The sequence below is a fragment of the Betta splendens genome, chromosome 2 (assembly GCF_900634795.4).
Source record: "Betta splendens chromosome 2, fBetSpl5.4, whole genome shotgun sequence".
Lineage (NCBI taxonomy): Eukaryota > Metazoa > Chordata > Actinopteri > Anabantiformes > Osphronemidae > Betta > Betta splendens.
In genome coordinates, this window is record NC_040882.2 from 1,703,896 (window position 1) to 1,728,261 (window position 24,366).

Here is a 24,366-nt window from a genome sequence, read left to right on the forward strand (position 1 = left end):
AGTGTCCTGGAGCTCTTCTGACTGAGTCTACTGTCGTACAGATGGAGATGCGTGTGAGTCCGACCCCTGTTCTCATGGAGGACTGTGCCAAGACGGAATTAGCAGCTACCAATGCTTTTGCCAGACTGGATACCAAGGCTTCAACTGTGAAATTGGTACAGACTCAGACTTAGTGACCAGAGTTACATAAGCATCTTGTTACTGTGGCTTCACATTGCATTTAGGGCAGGAGTGTCAAACTGAGGTCCTCGAGGGCGGGTGTCCTTGCTGGTTTTCTCTTCCTGCTGATCACCTTGAACAGGTGTGTCACTTGGCTCATCCAGCTGCTGATTGACTTCAGTAACACACCTGATCAAGGTAAACAGCAGGCTCTGGGGAAGGAGAGTTGAAAAACCAGCAAGGGACTGGTTTGAGATTGACACCCCTTAATTAGGTGTTTCAGGTTTTGCATTTTAAACACTGGCTCTTTGAGCCTGAACGTAAAGCTGCTGTGTAACCGCCTGCCCAGTAACTAAAGCATAAGTTTATACCTGTGGCTCCACCTGATGCTGGTCTTTTCTTTGCTTGCATTTATTCCTGAGCTCTGCGAAACCGAAAATGTTGGGTGTGAGAATCTCTGCAACGTCATCCAAGGCAACGTTCAGTGTTTGTGTGCTGACGGCACAGAGGAATTTGGAAATTATTGTTGCTGAAGATTTTTATAGGTAAATCAAAACAATGACACGTGTTACCTCAGATAGAGCAGCTTTTGTCTCAGTAGGTGATTGATCCTTCTAACTTCACATCATGGCTTTTGTGGTTCTTTCACTGACACATTTTCGTGTCTACAAACTCTGATCATTGGTTTTTGCAGAGACCTACAAATGCAGCGCCATCATCTCCGAGGATGTCCGAACTGTTTTTAGGTATGAAAGACAGAACACAACTGTGGGTAACGCTACCAGGTTGAATCTCATCAAGTCCCACAACAGGACATACGTGGACGCACGCATGCTGTGGCGGCATGTGGATGTTTACTGCACACGCAGGTCTAGTAGGAATATGAACTGTGGGAAAACCTGTTTTTTCACAGCTTACACCAATCTTCCTTGTAGGCTCTTCTGCTGAATGATAAAGACATAGGCTTCTGTGGAGGAACCATTCTCAACGAGTACATCATCCTCACGGCTGCTCACTGCATGAACCAGTCACGCTACATCTATGTAAAACTAGGTGGGTCTGACCATGCAAACACAAACTCACTTTTGTATTTTAGTACTTGCTACCTTACTTACTATCATACTGTACTACTTGAAGTTTATGAGTTTGATTTTTAAAATATGCAGTTGTAAAGTACTCAAGCACAGTGCATGTATTACTTTTATTATCAAGACATTACAGTACATTTTTGTCTGCCTGACTTTCTATCATGCACCTATCAGTATATTTAAACAAATCCAAATCCAAAGGATGCCTGCCAGGGCAACAGTGGCGGGCCGCATGTAACACGCTATAGCAGCACCTACTTTGTCACCGGCGTCGTCAGCTGGGGCGAAGCCTGTGCTCGCAGAGCCGACGTCTACACCCAGGTGTCCAAGTACATCCCCTGGATCCGCAACGGCATTGACCACCTGGTGTCCAAAGAGAAAGCCGGCAAGCGGGCCAAGAGGCACCACAGCCCAATTCACAGGCTGCAACTGTGAAACAGAGGCTGCGCCTTAATTATGTCACATTTGGCCCAGAGACAGACACCTGTTCCTCAGGGTGCTTCACGTTTTGTATCTGACTAAAACTTCTTCTATCCTCTCAGAGCAAACATTCTGATGATCAGCATCATCCAACTGAAACATTCACAACTATGAGCTCATCAGTGAACTGGCTTGATTGTCTCCGTTTCAATAGGAACAATGGAAACTAAGAAATAAATCAAATGGAAAGTGGAAACATGTGTTTTGTTGCTTTTGAACAATCTAACCTAGAGAAATACTGCAATTATTATTATTATTATTATTATTATTATTATTATTATTATTATTACATTGTCCAAGATTTTGTCAGATCTAATCACAGACCGTAGCAGCATTATTCTCAAACCAAGGTCTCAGTGTTTACATTTCCCAAAATAAAAAAAATAACTGTGGACCTTTGAGCCATATGGGCCCTCACTCTAATGTAGCATCAGGCTCCAACGTTGGTTTACATACATCCTAAAAATCATTTCTAATGTTGAAATCCTCAAACCTGGGCGTTTTGCTGCTTTGTTTGAGGCCGGAGTCCAGAGCAGGGACAGGCTGTTTACCAAAGACAAGCCTGTCTTTCTGTTTACTCTCCTACATGTCACCAGAACAGCAATACCAAATTTAAATTACCAAAAAACTCAAATGCTTTGTTCAAGTATAAATATAAAACCATGCTTTTATTTCTGAATCCATTTTTACTAGATTTGGGGCTTTTGAAAGTAAATGGAAATGGAATTTTGCATTTCATTTTTATTCAACAAACAAGGAAAAATATGACATTTGCAGATAATTTCTCTTTCAGTTGTTGTATAATCATAGGTGCATGTGTGTGTGTGGGAGGGGGGTGAATGTAAAGTCAGTGTTATGGCGCCGGGGATCATGTCGGCTTGTTGTTGAGCGCTGCTGCTATGTCTCTACGTGCTTGCCTCTTATCACTATACCATTATCACTTTATTTACGTATGGCCAGTTCAGAACAAAAGTAATTTGAAGGCACTTTACGAGGTCGGTTTAAGATCTTAAACAACTATTCCTGCTGAGCAGCACTAGGCAGGAAAGAGTATCTTGATAGAACCAGGTTCAGGGTGGACGGCCATCTGCCTTGATTGGGTGGTAAAATACCAGGAAGGAGCAGGGATCCAATGTTAATATGCTGGCGGTATGTTCTCACACGCTATGAGCTACTTCTAACCAAGCCAGTACTACAATACTTAGGTTTATCATGTCATAAAACTACTACCCTGGTCTTGTACTAAATCATGACCTACTATATAGCTACTCACAGCTGATACGTGAATAAAGCTGAGCTGTTCTGTTGCTTCCAGTGTTCAGTCAGCCCCCACAGGCCCAAAACGTGCTGCTGGGATTGATGACACTAAAAGTGGGGTATTATGTTTCTGAGCATCCAGCTCTTAAAGATCTCTTTCAAGGTCTGATCTTAGGTTCTTATTGCTGAGTTAAACGTGAAGAAATAACTTTTGGGGTCATAAGCAAAAAGTAAAGAAAAAGTATTGTTTAGTTGAATATAACTGTGGCACTGGTTGTCAGCAGAAACCTATATTAACTTATTCATCTTCTGTGATGAAGTAGATCAACAAGTTGCACCTGTGTAAGCCTCTGATCAGAGCCATCGACAGCTCCAACCTGAAAAACGACTACAGTCAAGCTCTGAAGGTCACGTACAAATACTATGTGGGTCGGAAAGCAATGTTTGACAGTAATTTTAAACCACGTAGTACCACAATATTCTGAGTTTGGTTGTGTTTATGTTTTGATGCTTTGTGTTTCCCCTGAAGAGTCATGTGAGACTATATTTTTTTTAAAGTGAAAAAGAGCAGAAGATCATCAATCCGTAAATATTAAAAGTATTAGTCCAAATATGACTCTGTAGCGAAAATGTTTCTGTCTTATGCCTTCGACCAGTGTCATCGATCCAGTCAGAGGACCAAGAAGATGATTCTCATCTGCTTGCTGCCTGTTGCTGCTGGTTAAAATCTCAACCAAATGAAAGTGGTAAAAATAGTTTCCACTGTTTTAGATCCTGAATGAATCAAGAATTTGGCCTGGTTGAGATACAGTGATAGAATTATCTAAATACAGCTGTTGTTTCAGGGTCACATGCCGACTCATCAGCTGCTGAGGAAATACGACCTCATGCAATTTGACGACGTGACCAAAGCTGTGAGGTAAGTGGGAGGCTCGAGGCACCAACCCGGGAAGTGACGTAATGCTGTCAGGTTATCTCACAGGTCAGGTTTATCAGTGAGGGGAACCTGCTACTGCTGAACGAGGCTCTGTCCAAACACGAGACCTTCTTCATCCGCTGTGGGATCTTCCTCATCCTGATAAAGCCAATCTCTCAACTCTGTGACATTCAACACTAATGTGACTGCTTTGAAAGTTGCAGATGTAAGATGATGATTTCTGAAATGTACACAACTATTACCCCAAAGGAAGACAAGGTGGAGGCATGGGGGCATCTCTTTCCCAAGCGTTCAGGTTAAAGTTCAAAGCCTTCGTCAGAGGCAGAGGCAGGCAAACGTGATGAGGACACACTGTACCATCTTCTCTCTGCAGGTATCTGCTCCTGCTAACCCACCAACTGCCTTTGGACGCCTTTTTGGTGGCTCTGAGGATGATGCAGGTGGAGGACATGGACGTTGATGAAGTGCAGTACATACTGGCCAACCTAATCTACATGGTGAGGACAAAACGACATGAGCAGTTCATGTGAGGAAGGACAGCTATGCTCAGCTCTTCTTCCACCCTTTGTCTTCTTTCAGGGTCACATCAAAGGTTACATCTCCCATCAGTACCAGAAGTGCATGGTCAGTAAACAGAATCCATTCCCACCTCTCTCCATGGTCACCTAGTCTACATTACCCACAATTCCCTGCAGTGTGATGGCTCACAGCCTAGAAACCCTTTTTGATTAAATCTGAAAAAAGTTGTTGAATACACAGATGTCTGTTTGTACAGTGTGTGTTCATTATCTTTTATCGTGTTTATTAATACCATCTAGATCATGCTGTGATCCCTGGAGAGTTTGCGTTGTGGGTATTATCTTATTTCATAGACTCGCTTTAAAGGTGCCTGCACATGCAAAATTCACTTTTTGGACATTCTGGTACGTTTATTTGATTCCCTGGTTCAGGTTAAGACACTCCTGGTGTGGTGTGACCCCTAAATGTACCTGCAACATTTCGTTTCAGTCACTCACTTCAGTCACAGACAAAAGAAGAAGTCACTCACTGTGCAGTCTAGCACAGATGGTATTGCACCTTTCAGTTGGTTGCCACCCGCCATTTAAAAGACAAAAGAAGAAGTCACTCACTGTGACACAAACTGACATGGGGCCGTTGGGGTTCAGAAAGGTCTCTGTTGTTGGTTGTTCCACCAGCATCGCAGCCTTTTCATTTTACCAGCGGAGCAAGAAAGAAGAACTTTATGTATTCATTTACTTGTAAATGGACCGGAGCCGGCACCGCTGCCTAAATGCTTCTTTGTTTGTGGACGCCATTTCAGCTTCGTCTGCGTCCAAGCCTCTCCAGCATTCGTCCGGTTCGAATCGTGTTATATATGGTACTGAGGTCATTCACCCAGCTCACATTTTAGCTGTTAGCGTCATGTTAGCCGCTAACGCGATGCTACCATCGCGTTAGCAACTAGCGGCGTTCAGTACAACTTGGGTTTGGCTGCGATAGTAAGTTTTAAGAGTGTGTCGTAGCCCAAGTAGACCTGTGAATTTGGGTTATGGCAAGTTCTATCTAAGTCTAACATGTATGTTGTTGCTTATCTAGTCAGCTAACTGTAAACGGGACAAACGTGACTGTTTTTTTTATACAGGCTGACGCATCCTAGCTACCGAAAGGCAAAGAGGTTGCTTCTCAAACTGACACGTGGCTACTTTGTAGAAGAGTTGTTGCTCCCCTCAGGAGGAAAGGTATGTGCACATTGTGACTGCACATTGAGCTGTGAAGGTAACTTATCCAGCATTATAGTGCTGGTGCATTGGTTAACAATAAAGTTGGCTTTGACTATTGCTGTTTCACTGAACTATTTTTTATGAGGGAAAACAGACAAATGCTTTATAATATTTCAACTTTTATTGCAGTATTGCCACAAAAACAATAATTTAGGTATTTTACAGGTGGTCTAAGTCCAACATAGGTGCCTTGTCCCTCAGGAAACACTGCCCTGATCCACAAGACCAGGAAATATGGGATGACAACTTAGACTATTCACCCTAGAAGTCCCCAGCACCAGCTGACAGAACTTCTCTAGGCTAGATACCTGCAACAACTCGAGATACACACAGACATAGTACTGTCAAATTTATGAAGAAAAAAACAATAACTACATTTCTATTAGTTATATATTATCACTTGATATATCATACACCTTACTAAAAGCAATCAAAAACATATAAGGTCAATATGTATTGAGAACCAAAACTATGGTGGTAAACCAGAGTTCCCAGGTACGTTATAATGAATCTGTAAATAGTAAAATGTTCTAAAATTGTTTAATTTCTGATTTATTGCAGCAACAGTTTCACATGTTCCCACTTAATTACAGACAAATATGGCAAAATATAAGCTGCAGCTGAAGACCCCATTATGGAGAAATTATTTTGACACAGCAGCAGCATGAGAAAGAAAAAAACATGTAAAAATGAGTTTATATTAATTTATCAAGTTTTGCTCCCAAACAAGCTTTAGTCGTGTTATGAATGTTCTGTTGTTATAATTCAGGCTGCTTATTGGCAACCATTAGTATTAGCTTTAGCAGCTAATCAAGTTGCGTATTATATAAATCAATAAATTACATTAAATGTGAAATTGCCAGTTAGACGTACCTTGCGCCATTCGAAGTGTTACCACTTCAGCAGCCTCCCATTCAACTTCAGAGTCAGATTTTGGATCAAACTGGTTGAACTTCACTACGAGGACGAGGTAGCCAGTTTCATCGTTGGATTCAGTGACCGTGACGTTTAATTCCCGCGGCGGATCACGTCTATGCGCTTCCTCAAAGGGGTGTGGCGATCAACTTTGCTTGCGACGCACTCTGAAAATACAGCGTTGTGGACGAGAGCTTAAAACACACATTTTCAGATGGGCCGTGTGGGCAATCTAAAACGCTTCTTGGCATAAAAAGTTACAGACACCTTACTCAGACATCAAGGTCCAATTCTTTAGCATTGTGTAGCATGAAAAATAGCTTGTGCATGGACCTTTAATAATTCCCATAAAACACATTTCACGGATTAAGATTATGAGTGCATTTATTGAAGTTTGGGTTTTTTTACTAATATGTAATTTGATCTTATTTCTGAGTTGATTATTTCCAAATGCACAAAATCCAAGCCAAGAGAAATAAGCCAAACTGTTGTAAGCTGACGAGAAAGCAGAGTCACAGAGGACTGTGGGAGAATCAGGACTGTGTGTTTGTGAGTCTTCGGTTACGTAGCGTAAATTTCGGTTCAGGTTTGATCACTAACACTTTCCTAAATGTGAATTGAATAGATTTTTCATATTATCCAGTTTAACTACGGAACAAGTTAAAGGAAACGAAACAGTATTTTCGCATAGGTTTGACTGTGTTACACTGTTTGAAAACAGTTTAGACAAATGATTGTTCTATTACGTGAGTGTGCTGCATGATTTGCTGGTGTCACTGTTACAGAAATGCTGATATGTCCAGATGTCATCATTCATGCACACAGTCCATAGTTTAAGTGGAACTGCAGTCCTTGTGTGATACAGAGGCTTTATAAGTATAATATTGTTCACATTTAAATGAACTGAATAATATTGTAGGTCATGATGTTGAGCATCTGTGGTTGATCACTGCATGATACTGAATTAAACTCCTTCAACAGCTTTATTGTTGTGTCTTTTATTGTTGTTTATTTGTAGTCCTTATACAGTATGTGTCCTTTTACTGGTGTTGTCTCGTGAAGCTCATTTTATGCCATAAATCACCTCATGTTAGAAGTCTGTGGCCTCAAGAAGAGCTTAGAACACCCACATCATCCCCATACCAAGACACAGCAGAGCAGGAGCTGCTGGTTCACTACCAAATCATTTCGAGCCAGGGATTATGTACTGGACTAAAAGACCGGGTTGAAAACAGCTGTGTGGTCACGTGACTAAAACATAAAGCAGGAAAAGGCATGACTGAACAGAAACCGGAAATACTACAAAAATAAAACAGGAAATGCAGGCAAAAACCCCAGACTGTGACAACTGTGAGTGAGCAGGCAATATTTATTGCTGGAATACAGAGGTTAAACAGCATCTATGGAAGCTCAGATCAGGGAGCTAAGGAGTGCAAAGAGGGGAGGAACTGCCAGGGGTCAGGGGCAGGTGTCAGAACCGATGGAGCGGTGGAGGAGGCAGAGATGGTGTCGGAGGATTAATCCGTTAGCTGCAGGTGGATCTAAACGAGGAATGAGATGAATTAGTAATTGAGAAATCACCAAATTAGAGCTTATAGTACATAGTTATATACTATATACAGTAGTTAAGTACATAAATAAACAAACAACAGGAAACAAACGTAAAATAATCATACTTCACTGGCTGCAAGAGCCGATGCTTTGTAGCGAAGGAGAAGAGCCGACTCCTGCCGGGTGAAGCCAATCTTAGGCCGCCATTGGTCAGCTCTGCTGAAAATTCATACACACAAACAGGAGACTGCTTTTATTGGCGCACCATTCGGCCAATTATCATCATCATGAGGATTGTAGTGGTAAACAGATGGGGAGCCAGATTTAAAAGCAAATGCATCAGGAAAAAGTAAAAAAATAAAATGACAGGAATACGAAAAAGAAGCAGCATCTGGATGCAGTTCAATGATACTGGAGACGGCGAACCTGAGTGCAGACTTTGTAAGAATAAAATATGTCAACCTCCAATAATTTAGAATGTTAAGACCTAAAGGTTTGATTAAAATGTTAAACAGCAGTGACTGTATGTTTTTTAAATATAAAACTGCATTAAAATAAGGCTTTTATTAAAACACGAAATAAACAAATGCTTAGAAACACACAAACCAACCTAAATTATGATAATAAATTAGGAAAGTAGAATCTGTAAAAATCCCATCACTACTGTGTAACTTTAGCATCTTGTCTTACACTGCCTGCTTTCTTTCACAACTTAATTCCGGACCAGCACTGAACATTATACATAATAAATACATAATAATAAATTCATAATGAATACAGACACAATAAATATGCAAATAAAAAATTTAAAGATAACATTTATGTCAGTTAAATATGGCGTCACCAATATTAAAACTCAAACTGTCATTAAAACTAACATGACAAACTGAAAATACGTAAACATGAATCAAACTTACCAAACTAATCCCACATGTGAAACAAGTTACCGACTTGGTCGCCAGTCCATCGGAGGGCACCACACAGACAGACAACCATTCGCACACTTACACCTATGGGCAATTCAGAGTGACTAATCAACCTAATGCATGTCTTTAGACCATGGGAGGAGAACCCACGCGAACACAGCGAGAGCATGCAAACATGCAAACTCCACAGAAAGGCACCCGGTCAGCTCCAGGACCTTCTTGCTGTGAGGCGACAGTGCTACCCACTGCACCATTGCGTAATCCACAGTGCAACTGCTTGCATGTTTGTGTATATCTTCATGATGTAATGGTAATGGCTGAGGACATCACGTGTTGGTGAGAAGCCAGGCGAGCTAAGCCAAGGCTAACTGAGCAGCTAAGCCTACGTATAGCTAGTGGGGTGAGGATGCCTGTGCACCACACTGCAATACACTGCGGGACCTAAGACATATGCCAAAATTACACCAAACTACTCCCATACATAACTACAACACATAAAACACCTCCAACACAACTCTATCCATAATCCTTAGTGCTGATTAGTCCTGGGCCGCTACATCACTGATATATTTCTATCTTGTTTATGTCTATTCATGTCTTTTCATACAATAAGACACAACAACCTCCCTGTTTATCAGTGCACATGGAACTCAGTGTCTCTGATGTTGTAGATTGATCTGTGCACAGTCAACATGTCAGACCTCCCTCCCCACAGGTCACTGCCCTCTCTTCCTTCCCTCCCCTTACTCTCTCTCCACCTTTGGACTCCATTACTTGAAGTCAGAACAGAAAAAGTCACCATCATCATGCTTTGGTTTTACCGCTGGTCCCTGAGCCTTCTGGTGCTCCATGTGAGTGCTGGTGCTCCATGTGCTCCTTACGCTCACGGTAAGTTGGCCACAATCCAATCTAAGCTTTTGGACAGAACATACTGTGTAGGACAAAAAAACTTAGTTGGATGGTATCAAGGTTTAGAGAAAGAGAGACAGTGCAATGTTGAGGCATGCGTTTCTGCATCGGGGTGTTATCTGGTGGCAGCAGCTGCCATGTGACCCCTCCCTAATAAGCTAATATTGACTGATTTATGATTGACAGCCCAATAGATACAATGACAACTTTGAATTGTTATTATTATTAATAATAATACCCATTATCACTACATAGCAAGAAGATCCTGGGTTAAATTCCCAAAGAAGGTCCTTGGTTCGATTCCCAAACTCACAAACTCCACTCAGAATGTGGAGTTTTCATGTTCTGTGTGGGTTCCACTCAGAAAGTAGAGTTTGCTCTCTCCAGGTACTCCTTCACTACTTTAGGTTAATTGGCTACTCTACATTGCCCCTATGTGTGTGTGTGAATGGTTGTTCATCTCTGTGTGGCCCTGCAATGGACTGGTAACTCTTTCCCTCAGCTCTCTGGGATAGGTTCCAGCCCCCCCGCGAACCCGAATTGGAGCAAGCGGTAGAAAATGGATGGAGTATTATTATTATTATTAATATTATTCTCTGCGCAATTTCACCATGTTTTAATCTTTGTATTCCTGCCAGTTTTTCTGGACAACAAGGAGGCCAATCAGTTTCTGACCCGAGGGAGACAAGCCATCACTTTCGTGGAGTCACATAACAAGGGTAGGATAGTGAGGGAGTGTGTGAAGAAGCTCTGCAGCTGGGAGGAGGCCCGTGAGATCATCGAGGATGTTCCAAAAACTGTATGAACCTTTTGCACCTTCACTTAAAGCCACAAGTCACAGCAAACTGTTAGGTTGATCTTACTGTAACCAAATTATCCAGACCTCTTCGGTAACAACAACCTCAGTAACTTACAACTCAGGAGAGAAAAGTGGCCACATGACCATTCTACGAATGTCAACGAAACAGAACACAGACTGGACTGGACCACCTGAGACAGATATACAACATATTCAACCTAATAAGTGGAATAAAAGAGAACAGACACTCAACCAGAAAATAAGACTCATAAGCAAAACAAGACTCACAAACAAGGCACTCTATGAGTGATAGAGTCATGATAGCAATGAGGTGTGGCATATGTTGTGTATTTTTACTGAGGGCAGAAGGGAAGGCACAGCTGAGTGTAGCGGTGATAACACTGGGGATGGGGGAACCAAGAAAGTGGGAGTGGCTGGATGCGAGGGGGCGTGACCAGAGTGTGAGGATTGAGGCTCATCAAGAACAGGCCTGGGATCATCATCACTTAGAATCCAATCGGCAGCTAACTGACACCTGATCTAGGTAATCAGCAGAGTGAGTTGGAAAATCAGCAGAACAGTAACTCTTAAGGACCATAGTTGTAGACCTCTCACTTAGCAGCTTCCCAGGTTCAGAGACTTTGTTGTGGTAAACTTAACTCTGCTGCTTCGGATGTTTTAAATGCACTGGAGAGGTGTATTAAGAGTCCAGCATCCATATGAAATTAAACAGTGTTACTGAGGTTCAAACATCTCGACTATTAACCTTCTGACCAGATTTAAATTTTTTCAGAATGTCTTCTGGGCCATATATGTAGGTAAGGCACCTGTTCATGAACACTAAATGGAGTTTTGGATGTAATGGATGTAATGTGTTCATATGAGGCCAGCAGTGTCCTGGAGCTCTTCTGAATGAGTCTACTGTCGTACAGATGGAAATGCGTGTGAGTCCCACCCCTGTGCTCATGGAGGACTGTGCAAAGATGGAATTGGCAGCTACCAATGCTTTTGCCAGACTGGATACCAAGGCTTCAACTGTGAAATTGGTACAGACTCAGACTTAGTGACCAGAGTTACATAAGCATCTTGTTACTGTGGCTTCACATTGCATTTAGGGCAGGAGTGTCAAACTGAGGTCCTCGAGGGCGGGTGTCCTTGCTAGTTTTTGAACTCTTCCTGCTGATCACCTTGAACAGGTGTGTCACTTGGCTCATCCAGCTGCTGATTGACTTACAGTAACACATCTGATAGGTAATCAGCAGGCTCTGGGGAAGGAGAGTTGAAAAACCAGCAAGGGACAGGTTTGAGATTGACACCGCTGATTTAGGTGTTTCAGGTTTTGCATTTTAAACACTGGCTCTTTGAGCCTGAACGTAGGGCTGCTGTGTAACCGCCTACCCAGTAACTAAAGCATAAGTTTATACCTGTGGCTCCACCTGATGCTGGTCTTTTCTTTGCTTGCAGTTATTCCTGACCTCTGTGAGACCAAAAATGGTGGGTGTGAGCATTTCTGCAACGTCATCCAAGGAAACGTTCAGTGTTTGTGTGCTGACGGCTATTTCCTGGCATCAGATGAGAAATCCTGCCACTCTGGTATAGCCCCACTACGTCTACAAGTACAAATCTGCTTACGCACGCACAGATTGGTTTACGCACGCACACATCTGGTTATGCATGCATAGTTCTGGCTACATACGCACAAATCTAATCGGACCCTAATTTGACTTCATACCACCTGATGCTATTCTTTTCTTTGCTTGCAGTTATTCCTGACCTCTGTGAGACCAAAAATGGTGGGTGTGAGCATTTCTGCAACGTCATCCAAGGAAACGTTCAGTGTTCGTGTGCTGACGGCTATTTCCTGGCATCAGATGAGAAATCCTGCCACTCTGGTATGGCCCAACTACGTCTACAAGTACAAATCTGCTTACACACGCAGAGATTGTTTTACACATGCACAGACTGGTTTACGCACGCACACATTTGATTACACACGCACACATCTGGTTATGCATGCAAAGTTCTGGCTACAAACGCACAAATCTAATCTGACCCTAATTTGACTCCATACCACCTGATGCTGGTCTTTTCTTTGCTTGCAGTTATTCCTGACCTCTGCGAGACCAAAAATGGTGGGTGTGAGCATTTCTGCAACGTCATCCAAGGAATCGTTCAGTGTTCGTGTGCTGACGGCTATTTCCTAGCATCAGATGACAAATCCTGCCACTCTAACAGTAAGAGGCTTAACTGCACAGATATTTACTGTATCCTTTACTCTCAAAGTACAATAGAGGAATGTGGAAATTCTTGTTGCTGAATATTTTGGTTGCTGAATCAGAACAATGACCAACAATGAGGGACAAATAACATGATGTCACCTAGATAAAACAAGTCACCGCGGTCACTCTTTTATATGGAACACAAATTTACGTTACTTACCTATTAGCGTGTAAACTGGTGTTCTATATAAAAGAATGACCACATTAACCGGCGACCAACTTCCGGTGAGTTGTTTTACCTGGGTGACATCCTGTTAGCTGTCCGCGTCAATGCCTTGGTTTACGTTCACAGCTGAAAGTCGAAAGTGAATGCTGCGAAATAAATAAACGACCAAGATTCCTCAGACCAAGCTTGCCCGTGTCTTTGGAATCAGTGACATCTTGAGATATTCTGCATCAACACTGGCGTTTGTCTCCTTGTAGACCGATGTTGTTCAGCAAGAAGCATTGTGATTCTACACTGAAATCCAAGCCTGTCTAACAACTGCATTACATATCAGGCTGTTTAAAAGCATTGTTAAAGTAAAGGTGCTCACCTAAAGCAAACGTGTTTATTGTGGTCTGATAAACGATCACACAGTCAAAACGGCATCATTACTGGAACTGCATCATTACATAGCATGGCATTGCTAATAGCCTGTCGGCTAACATGCTACATTAATGTATGATAGAAACACCAGTTTAACGTTGGTGCAACTGCATCACCTCCGCAAATCACAAGAGTAATGTCACACTTCATACACATGAATATGAGACGTCATGTCTGTCTATAATCATTAAATATAATTAAAGTCATCAGTCAGTGGAATAGTTTTTTGCTGCTTGTGGAGCATTCAGGATCTGCTGTTCCACGTCAAAGGACAGTGACAACTTTCTTGTTCATTAGCCAATCAGAGCGTGGGGTCAAATTAAGGACACGTTATTTTACTTGTAAATTTAGCCACAATTTGTGCGGAATTTTAATGCCCCGAACTATAAGTGTATGCATGGTATAGTGTCAGGCTTGGGCAGGTGTCGGACCCACATGCACGGCGCAGAACACGATGGTGATTAGTCACAGGTTTATTAGGCAAAGCAGGGTCAGACGGTCCAGGTCATACACAGGTCGATCAATGAAGCAGTACACAAAGGAGCAGGCAATCTCTGATTCAATGTCCAGGCAGGGTTCGGTACACGAGCAGGCTCGGCAAAAGTACAGACAAGGATCAGGCAAACTCACGGTCAGATTATCAGGCACGGGTCTCTCACAGGTAGCAGGATACACAGGGTTCAGGCAAGAATCAAGGGTCAAGGCGATCAAGGTCAAAACACGAGTAGCTAACAAGAGAATGCTGGAAAGAGTACGGAAACTAACAATCTGGCAGCTTGAGTCTGTGAGAGGTGGAGGCTATATACTGATACTGATTACTGATTGGTAACAGGTGTGGATACTGGGAACCGGAGAGTGACAGGAAGTTAACAAAATAAAGCAGGATGTGACAGATGACATGAATCATGACAGTACCCCCCCCCCCCCCATGGCGTCTTCCACGGCGCCAACGAGCCCCTCCCCCCTCCGCCCAGGGCGGGTGGAGGGAGGTAGTAGGAGGAGGGCTCGAATCCCCCCCCTCGGCCGGATGACGAAGCAGGGTGGGCGGAGGGAGGACATCAGGAGGAGGGACCAGCGCCGGAGTCCTCCTTGTCTGCTGAGCCTTGGTCGCGTTGCCCCATTCCGTCCGGGGACGGGGCCTCAGGATGTGCTGCATGAAAGTCCCTGATGAGGGACTTGTCCAATATGTCCCGGGCCGGCACCCAAGAACGTTCATCCGGCCCGTAGCCCTCCCAGTCGACCAGATACTGGAAGCCCCGACCCCGGCGTCTGCAGTCGCGGAGGTCCCGGACCGAGTAGACAGGACCACCGTCCACGATCCGAGGAGGAGGAGGCGGTTGGTGAGGAGGGACCATGGGACACGATCTATAGGGCTTGAGACGGCTGATATGAAAGGTGGGGTGTATCTTCATAGTCCTGGGCAATGAGAGCCTCACAGAAACAGGGTTAATGATGCGTGATATCGTATATGGACCAATGAATTTAGGTGTTAACTTACGGGTCTGAGCCTGCAACCTGAGGTCCCTGGTGGATAACCAGACCTGGTCACCCACCTTGTACTCTGGGCCCGGTGTCCGCTTACGGTCGGCCGCCCGCTTGTATTGGTCCCGTGCCTGCAACATGGTGCGCCGTGCCTGCACCCATGTGAGGCGGCAGCGCCGAACCAGAGCGTGTGCCGACGGGACGTGGACCTCTTCCTCCAAGGCCGGAAACAACGGTGGCTGGAACCCATAGGCGCACTGAAACGGGGTTAGTCCGGTGGAGGCGCAAGGCAACGTGTTATGGGCGAACTCCACCCACACGAGTTTGCTGGCCCATGACCCCGGGTTTCTGGAGGCGAGGAGCCGCAATCCCACCTCCAGCTGCTGATTGGCCCGTTCGGCCTGTCCATTGGATTCGGGGTGGTACCCCGACGATAAACTAACCTCTGCCCCTAGGAGAGTACAGAACTCTCGCCAAAATCGCGAGACGAATTGGGGGCCTCGGTCCGATACAATGTCTGTAGGAAAGCCATGGAGTCTAAATACATGTTCGAGCATGGCTTGGGCCGTAGCCTTGGCTGACGGCAACTTGGGTAATGAAATAAAGTGAGCTAACCTGGAGAAGCGATCTACCACCGTCATGACGGCTGTCTTCCCCTGGGAGGGTGGTAAACCGGTGACAAAGTCTAGAGCTATGTGCGACCATGGGCGGTGCGGTACCGGCAGAGGACGCAGCAGGCCGGCCGGTCGCTGATGCGACGCCTTGCCCATGGCGCACGTGGGACATGCTGCGACGTATTCCTGGACGTCCTTCTTCACAGTCGGCCACCAGAACCGTTCTCCCAACCTAAACAGGGTGCCAGATACCCCTGGATGTCCACTTACCAGTGAGGCGTGAGCCCACTGGATCACCTCCCCCCTGAGGTCGGGTGGCACAAACAGCCGGTTGGGCGGGACGCCGCGTGGGGCTGGACGGTCACGGGTGGCCTCCCGTACTCGACGCTCCACAGACCATGTGACTGCCCCTACCAGGCACCCGGGTGGTAGGATGGGCTCTGGTTCTGCTGGATCCTGCTGCGCGTCATACAGGCGAGACAGAACGTCAGGTTTCACATTTTTTGACCCAGGGCGATATGACAAGTGAAAATTAAAACGACTAAAGAACAGTGCCCATCGGGCCTGGCGCGAATTCAGCCGCTTCGCCGTTCTGAGGTACTCGAGGTTTTTATGATCCGTGTACACTAGGAAGGGCTGGTCTGCCCCCTCCAGCCAGTGTCTCCATTCCTCTAGGGATACTTTTACAGCGAGCAGTTCTCGGTCCCCGATGTCGTAATTACGTTCAGCTGGAGATAGCTTGCGGGACATGAACGTGCATGGGTGGATCCTACCGTCTGTGAGATCCCTCTGGGATAGCACGGCCCCAACTCCGGAGTTGGACGCATCGACCTCCACCACGAACTGCCGTTGTGGGTCGGGCATCCGTAACACTGGTGCCGTGATGAAGCTGCGTTTCAGACGCTGAAACGCCTCCTCTGCATCGTCCGTCCACTGAAAAGCAGTCTTACACGAGGTTAGCGCATGCAGTGGGGCGGCAATACTGCTGAACCTCCTGATGAATTTCCGATAGAAATTGGCGAATCCTAAAAAGCGTTGCACCTCCCTGCGGCTCTGGGGGACCGGCCACTCCTGGACTGCCTGGGTCTTGGCCGGATCCATCTCAATCCTGTCCCTGCTAACAATGAATCCTAGGAAGGAGACCTGGTCTGCGTGAAACTCACATTTCTCCGCCTTTACGTATAACCGGTGTTCTAAAAGTTTTTTGAGGACCAGGCGGACATGTGCTATGTGCTCCTCCTCGGAGCGAGAAAAGACCAGGATGTCATCAAGGTACACAAAAACAAAGTCATTAATCATGGGCCCTAGTACCTCGTTCACGAAGGCCTGGAAAACGGCTGGCGCGTTGGTAAGGCCGAAGGGCATGACGAGGTACTCGTAGTGTCCATTCGGGGTATTGAAGGCCGTCTTCCATTCATCCCCCTCTCGGATCCGTACCAGATGGTACGCGTTACGGAGATCCAATTTCGTGAAATGAGTAGCCCCTGCTAGCAACTCAAAAGCGGAGGATAGTAGTGGAAGAGGGTAAGAGTCTCTAACAGTAATGTCATTGAGACCCCGGTAGTCAATGCAGGGCCGCAGCGAACCGTCCTTCTTCCCTACAAAGAAGAACCCTGCGCCTGCAGGAGAGGATGAGGGACGAATAATACCTGAGGCCAACGCGGAGTCCAGATACTCCCTCATAGCCCGGTTCTCCTTGGGAGAAAGCTGATACAACCTCCCCTTGGGTGGTGTGGTCCCTGGACGCAGGTTGATCGCGCAGTCGTGTTTCCGATGGGGAGGTAGAGAGGTCGCTCGAGCCTTGCTGAACACCGTGCGAAGGTCGTGGTAGCAATCAGGAACTCCAGTCAGATCGGCCTGCTCGATCTCCTCACTGGCTGTCGCCGCTGCCTCCGCAGGTGCCTGTTGGGAAACTGAGGCCTGAAAGCACGTGTTCAGACAATCTGGGTCCCATCGGCTCACCTCCCCCTTGCGCCAATCAAGCGTGGGGTTGTGCAGCCTCAACCATGTGTGGCCCAGTACCACCGGGTGGTAGCACGACTCTACGACCAAAAACGTGATTCTCTCGGTGTGAGTATCGGCAAAAGTCATTATTACCGGCTCGGTGCGGTGGGTGACTCTCCAGAGCCGTCGTCCGTCCAGCGCTGCCGTCTCCACGGGAGAAGGGGGGGAGCGCCGCGATGCCCAGTCGTTTCGCGAGTCCAGCGTCCATCAGACTGGCATCAGCTCCAGAGTCAATGAGGACCGCCTGCTGGACGGATCGGGTACTGGAAACCAATGTCACAGTTGGTAGTGAGCGAGCGGAGGCGCTACCTAAAACCGTTCGGCTCACCGCTACCCTCCGCGCTAGCGATGAGCCATGTCTTTTAGCGGGCAGTGCCAGGCGAAATGTCCGGCCTGACCGCAATACATGCACAGTCTCTGGGAGCGTCGACACCGCTTCTCTTCCTCTGTAAGCCGTGCGCGTCCGATCTGCATCGGCTCCTCTGGCGTCGGTCCAACTTCCGGGTTCCGGGGAACGGTCTGGCCGCCCGGCTCACGCTGCCCCCTCCTGGGGCTCGTAATGCGGAGTCGACGGTCCTCCCGCAGCCTTTCCTCTCGATGGTGCTCCCGTTCGTTGCTCCCCAGCCTACGGTCAATTTGTATCGCCAGGGCGATCAGAGCGTCCAAATTGCTGGGCAAATCCCTCGCCGCCAAGCAGTCCTTGACCCGCCGAGAGAGTCCGCGGATCGTGGACGGTGGTCCTGTCTACTCGGTCCGGGACCTCCGCGACTGCAGACGCCGGGGTCGGGGCTTCCAGTATCTGGTCGACTGGGAGGGCTACGGGCCGGATGAACGTTCTTGGGTGCCGGCCCGGGACATATTGGACAAGTCCCTCATCAGGGACTTTCATGCAGCACATCCTGAGGCCCCGTCCCCGGACGGAATGGGGCAACGCGACCAAGGCTCAGCAGACGAGGAGGACTCCGGCGCTGGTTTTCTCCTCCTGTTCTGCTGCTCGTTGCTCCTGAGCCATAAGCTGTGCTCGGAAGTTCTCTGCACCGGCGGAGTCCATTTCTGGCCAGATTGTTCTGTCAGGCTTGGGCAGGTGTCGGACCCACATGCACGGCGCAGAACACGATGGTGATTAGTCACAGGTTTATTAGGCAAAGCAGGGTCAGACGGTCCAGGTCATACACAGGTCGATCAATGAAGCAGTACACAAAGGAGCAGGCAATCTCTGATTCAATGTCCAGGCAGGGTTCGGTACACGAGCAGGCTCGGCAAAAGTACAGACAAGGATCAGGCAAACTCACGGTCAGATTATCAGGCACGGGTCTCTCACAGGTAGCAGGATACACAGGGTTCAGGCAAGAATCAAGGGTCAAGGCGATCAAGGTCAAAACACGAGTAGCTAACAAGAGAATGCTGGAAAGAGTACGGAAACTAACAATCTGGCAGCTTGAGTCTGTGAGAGGTGGAGGCTATATACTGATACTGATTACTGATTGGTAACAGGTGTGGATACTGGGAACCGGAGAGTGACAGGAAGTTAACAAAATAAAGCAGGATGTGACAGATGACATGAATCATGACATATAGCCCCACTAAGTCTGGTAAAAATCTGGTTACGCACACAGATTGGTTTGCACACGCACAGATAGGTTTATGCACACACAGATTTGATTACGCATGCACGCGCAATTTGACTCCATACCACCTGATGCTGGTCTTTTCTTTGCTTGCAGTTACTCCTGACCTCTGTGAGACCAAAAATGGTGGGTGTGAGCATTTCTGCAACGTTATCCGAGGCAACGTTCAGTGTTCTTGTGCTGACGGCTATTTCCTGGCATCAGATGATCCGAAATCCTGCGACTCTAACAGTAAGAGGCTTGACTGCACAGATATTTACTGTATTGTTGATTTACTCTCAAGGTACAATAGAGAAATGTGGAAATTATTGTTGCTGAAGATTTTGGTTGCTGAATCAGAACAATGACACACATTACCTCAGATAGAGCAGCTTTTGTCTCAGTAGGTGATTGATCCTTCTACCTTCACATCATGGCTTTTGTGGTTCTTTCACTGACACATTTTTGTGTCTACAAACTCTGATCATTGGTTTTTGCAGAGACCTACAAATGCGGCGCCATCATCTCCCAAGATGCCCGAACTGTTTTTAGAGAGAGACAGAACACAACTATGTGTAACGCTACCACGTTGGATCTTATCAACTCTACCAAGTCCCAAAACAGTGCAAGCCAAACTGTACCAAAACAGGAAGTATCTGAGCCAAGGATTAACGGAGAGGACTGTCCGCCTGGAGAGTGTCCGTGGCAGGTATATATGTATAATGCACGCATACTGTGGCGGCATACAGAGGTTTACTACATATGCAAGTCTAGTAGGACTATGAACTGTGGGAGAACCTGTTGTTTCACAGCTTACACCAATCTTCTTTGTAGGCTCTTCTACTGAATCAAAAAGATGAAGGCTTCTGTGGAGGAACCATTCTCAACGAGTACATCATCCTCACGGCTGCTCACTGCATGAACCAGTCACGCTACATCTACGTCAAACTAGGTGGGTCTGACCATGCAAACACAAACTGACGTTTGTATTTTAGTACTTACTACCATACTGTACTACTTGAGGTTGACTTTAATTTTTAAAATATGCACTTGTGCAGCACATAGTGCATGCGTTACTTTCATTATTAAGACATTACAGTACATGTTTGTCTGCTTGACTTTCTATCATGCTCATTTCAGTATATTTAAACAAATCCTCTGGTATATGTGTGCACTCAGGTGAATTTGACACGTTGGTGGATCACGGTAACGAAGCTACTCACTATGTGGAAACTATTGTCACCCACAATAAATACAGGCCCGACACCTACCTCAATGACATTGCTCTTATCAAATTAACCAAGCCCATCAAGTTCAGCTGGTCCATTTTGCCGGCCTGTATACCTGAGCAAGAGTTTGCTGAAAAGGTAAAGTACCACCTGGCCCCGAGTATGAGCTTTACATGTAGTTATGTTTTTTCTGTTATTATGCAAAGCCAACATCTGCCCATGTCAAGAAGCATATGTTGAGTTAACAGGACCTAATTCCCCTTCACGTGCTGATGCGGCAGCAGGAAGGGTTAGTCAGTGGTTTTGGACGCGACGACGAAGGTCAGCAGACGTCCACCATTCTACAGCGCTTCACTATGCCCTATGTCGACCGGCTCACCTGCATAGAATCCACCCAGCTGCGCATCTCCACCCGCATGTTCTGTGCCGGCTATGAGTCAGAAACTAAGGATGCCTGCCAAGGCGACAGTGGCGGGCCGCATGTCACACGCTATAGCGGCACCTACTTTGTCACCGGCGTCATCAGCTGCGCACGCAGAGGCAAGTACGGCGTCTACACCCAGGTGTCCAAGTACATCCCCTGGATCCGCAACAACATCGACCACCTGGTGTCCAAAGAGAAGGCCGGCAAGTAGGCTAAGAAACAGAGGCTGCGCCTTAACTATGTCACATTTGGCTCGGATACACTTTGGGTTGGGAACTAAAGATGTTAAATAAAGGCACAAATCATCAATAATGTATTTGTAGCGAAGTGTCAGAGCCGTCCGTCCACACAGACCAACCTGTTCCTCAGAGTGCTTCACATTTTGTATCTGACTGAAACTTCTTCTATCCTCTCAGAGCAAACACTATCACACTGACATATCAGCATCATCCAACTGAAACATTCACAACAAAGAGCTCATCGGTGAACTGGCTTGATTTTCTGCTTTTCAGTAGGAACAATGGAAACTAAGAAATAAATCAAATGGAAAGTGGAAACATGTGTTTTGATGTTTTTGAACGTTTTAAGCTAGAGAAATACTGCATCAATTATTATTATTATTATTATTATTATTATTATTATTATTATTATTATTATTATTATTTTATTAGTATTATTATTATTATTATTATCATTATCCATCCATCTTCTACTTTCAGGGTATGTATGTATGTAAGTTCGTTTCGGAGGTTACTGAGCATGGCGTGCCTGTGGACGTGGAGGCACAGTTTATACAGGGATTCTTCCACCGTGAGAGGGTCATAAGGCCACGTATTGATGTTTTTTTTCATATCCGGATGATTATTTGAAGGAGTGTTATCGTTTCTCTAAAGAATCGTTAATGTATTTAACAAACCTTTTGAATCCTTTCATTTCAAACTTAACAAACCACGGATCTGCACTCACCACAGAAAGAATTGTGTGCGTAGCTTTTTGTTTTTTAATAAAAATTTTATAATTTGGACGATGCAGAGCATGTGGGAAAAGCAATGGTGTGTAGAGCCCTTCTTACCATATGTGTGGCACTGAAACGGTTCCTGCACACTTTTGTACAGTTCCCTGACCACAGACCTCTGCGTGTCATTAAAGATGTATTCCACAGAGTTATGGGGTGCCGAATGAAAAAGGAGCACCTATAACTAGTTTTCCCCCATTAAATTAAATGACACAAGATGTTTTCTCACATTTAGTTAAATGTGCAAAAGTCTAAATGTAAATGTTAACTATAAATGTAAATTTGTGGGTAGCACTGTCGCCTCACAGCAAGAAGGTTCTGGGTTCGATTCCCGCAGTCCAGCATTAGGGAATAAGCGGTTTAGAAAATGGATGGATGGATGTTAAATGTTAGATGTAAATGATAAAATCGTAAATGTTACATGATCGAAAACTGAATATTTAGGTAGACTCCACCCCCTATTATCGTAGATCAGTGACGCGGACTCAAACACCTCAAACAGTTCGCATAGCTCCGCCCACATCTGACTCTGGATCGGTGGACAACAATAGTGGCGAGAAACCTGAAGTCGGATCCATCATGGCCGTCAGCTCCGACTCCCTCCTGTTAGCAAAGATTGAACAAACCGCTTTAAACTGCTGTTTGAAACACCATTAAGAGTTAAGTAGGTTTGAATAAAATATTTCTGTGGCGCCGGTGGAGAATTAGTTAGCTAACTATACTAGCTAGCTGAAGTTACGTTCAGGCTATAAATAAAAGTTTCCAGGTCAGATGTGGGCGGGGTTTGCGCGCACTGTTTAAGGTGTTTGAGGTTTCGTCTCTGATCTTAGACCAGCGCTGTTTGAGGGTAGGGGTGGAGTCTACTTGCACATTCATGAATATATAGTTTACACTCGACGAACATTTAACATTTAACATTTACATTTAACATTTAAATTTAACATTTAACATTTAACATTTACATTTAACATTTACATTTACATTTAGACTTTTGCACAACTAAACTAACTAAATGTGAGAAAACATAATGTGTAATTTAGTTAAATGTGAGAAAACTAGTTATAGGTGCCCCTTTTACATTTGGCACCGCAAACAGAGTGACAGGTTTCTTTTTTTTATGAGAATCTATGACACATAGACATCTTGGTCGGCCTCGGTCATACTTCTATAACAACACTCCACTACACTGATTCAGATACACTTTTAGTTTAAAGGCAATTAAAAAAAATTAATTGAAAAATTAAATAAAAAAATGAAAAAATAAAATGGAATATCATTTACATTGCTTCACATAACAACAGTTCAAATTGTAACATTAATGTTCAGATAAAGTCCTAACCTTAAGGCAATGCTTCAGTATTTCAATTTAAAGTGTAGCCTTTTTAATAGCCAGTCTCTTTTCCTCTATTTTGAGCTGTATAAGGTCCACCTTTTTGATTTGCTGTTGAAGATGGACCTTATACAGCTCCTTTGCTGGCAACTAGGAAGGCAGTAAAAAGGGAAAGTTTTAATGTTATAGAATTATATATTAAACATTATGAGATGCAAATATAACTCAGATATATTCTTACACTGTTTAGATTTAGTGATGAGGTGGATGAACCGTCATCTGCTGTCATGGACTCAGTCACTGCACCATTGTTTATGTTCATTTCCGGTTTTATGTTATTTTCACTTCCTGCCTCAGCCATTATTAGTTACTGCCAGCTTTACTTCCTGCTCCAGACCACACACCTGTTCCCCATCTAGTCATCAAGTGCCACTACTTAAGCACCACCTCTCACCCCAACCGGTTGCCAGATTGTCTATGTGCGTTAGTCAGCAATCCAGCGTTGATACTCATGATCTTGAACCCGTGTATGACCTTGCTTCTCCTGACCCTGATTCTTGTCTCGTCTACGATCCTGTCTTGCCGTGAGTTGACCCATGCCTGCCTTGTGACCACTGCTTGTCTAAACCCTGTCTGTACTGTACCTGCCTGCTCTGTGTATTGACCTTCGCCTGCCTGACCACGAGAACTAGTAAACTGCGTTACCACTCAAGTCTTGTCTCCGCTGTTGCATGTGGGTCCGCTACCTCGGGAGCCGTGACATCTGCATGGAAATCCCCATGAATGTTCTGTGAAAGGACAATGGCAACTTGTTACTCCCTAATGTTTAAAGGGGTCATGTGTTACTGTATATGGTATATCAGACCTGGATCTAGCAGCACTGTCCAATTTTGTCTGTTCTGTGGTCTCTTTATCTTCATCCTATAGTGGAAATATGCAAGTATATTATTATAGTATATTATCTGGCAATGAAACAACATGAAATGTAAAT

The 24,366-nt window shown here is 45.2% G+C and overlaps 2 protein-coding genes and 1 long non-coding RNA gene across 3 annotated transcripts; 2 read left to right on the forward strand and 1 right to left on the reverse strand.

Annotated features, from left to right (window-relative positions):
• The first annotated feature begins 2,867 nt into the window (after window positions 1-2,867).
• Window positions 2,868-4,590, forward strand: LOC129602987 (PCI domain-containing protein 2-like). Its single transcript, XM_055502210.1, has 8 exons — window positions 2,868-2,876; window positions 3,100-3,147; window positions 3,308-3,449; window positions 3,609-3,697; window positions 3,818-3,903; window positions 3,981-4,067; window positions 4,295-4,418; window positions 4,501-4,590. Exons 1-8 carry the CDS (start codon window positions 2,868-2,870, stop codon window positions 4,588-4,590), a joined length of 675 nt encoding a protein of 224 aa, XP_055358185.1.
• A 3,157-nt stretch (window positions 4,591-7,747) lies between these two features.
• On the reverse strand, window positions 7,748-9,785 carry LOC114850181 (uncharacterized). The gene is made up of 3 exons (XR_003784782.3): window positions 9,086-9,785; window positions 8,294-8,387; window positions 7,748-8,158 (listed from the first exon to the last, which is right to left on the reverse strand). It is a non-coding gene; the product is annotated as an uncharacterized LOC114850181 (long non-coding RNA).
• Window positions 9,786-9,835: 50 nt separating this feature from the next.
• Window positions 9,836-21,607, forward strand: LOC114850175 (venom prothrombin activator porpharin-D-like). The gene is made up of 12 exons (XM_029142181.3): window positions 9,836-9,982; window positions 10,642-10,802; window positions 11,596-11,620; window positions 11,735-11,848; window positions 12,267-12,395; window positions 12,566-12,694; window positions 12,905-13,036; window positions 19,495-19,629; window positions 19,878-20,086; window positions 20,212-20,329; window positions 20,557-20,744; window positions 20,873-21,607. Exons 1-12 carry the CDS (start codon window positions 9,901-9,903, stop codon window positions 21,239-21,241), a joined length of 1,791 nt encoding a protein of 596 aa, XP_028998014.2. The 5' UTR covers window positions 9,836-9,900; the 3' UTR covers window positions 21,242-21,607.
• Window positions 21,608-24,366: the final 2,759 nt, after the last annotated feature.

What these genes read in the sequence shown, in the direction of transcription:
- LOC114850175 (XM_029142181.3), top strand. Translation starts at nt 9,901, where the DNA reads ATGCTTTGGTTTTACCGCTGGTCCCTGAGCCTTCTGGTGCTCCATGTG. An exon ending in TCGAGGATGTTCCAAAAACT is followed by an intron (nt 10,803 to 11,595) that starts GTATGAACCTTT and finishes AAATTTTTTCAG; the next exon opens with AATGTCTTCTGGGCCATATA. An exon ending in CTACATCTACGTCAAACTAG is followed by an intron (nt 20,330 to 20,556) that starts GTGGGTCTGACC and finishes GTGTGCACTCAG; the next exon opens with GTGAATTTGACACGTTGGTG.
- LOC129602987 (XM_055502210.1), top strand. An exon ending in TGACAGTAATTTTAAACCAC is followed by an intron (nt 3,450 to 3,608) that starts GTAGTACCACAA and finishes ATGACTCTGTAG; the next exon opens with CGAAAATGTTTCTGTCTTAT. An exon ending in GACGTGACCAAAGCTGTGAG is followed by an intron (nt 3,904 to 3,980) that starts GTAAGTGGGAGG and finishes CAGGTTTATCAG; the next exon opens with TGAGGGGAACCTGCTACTGC.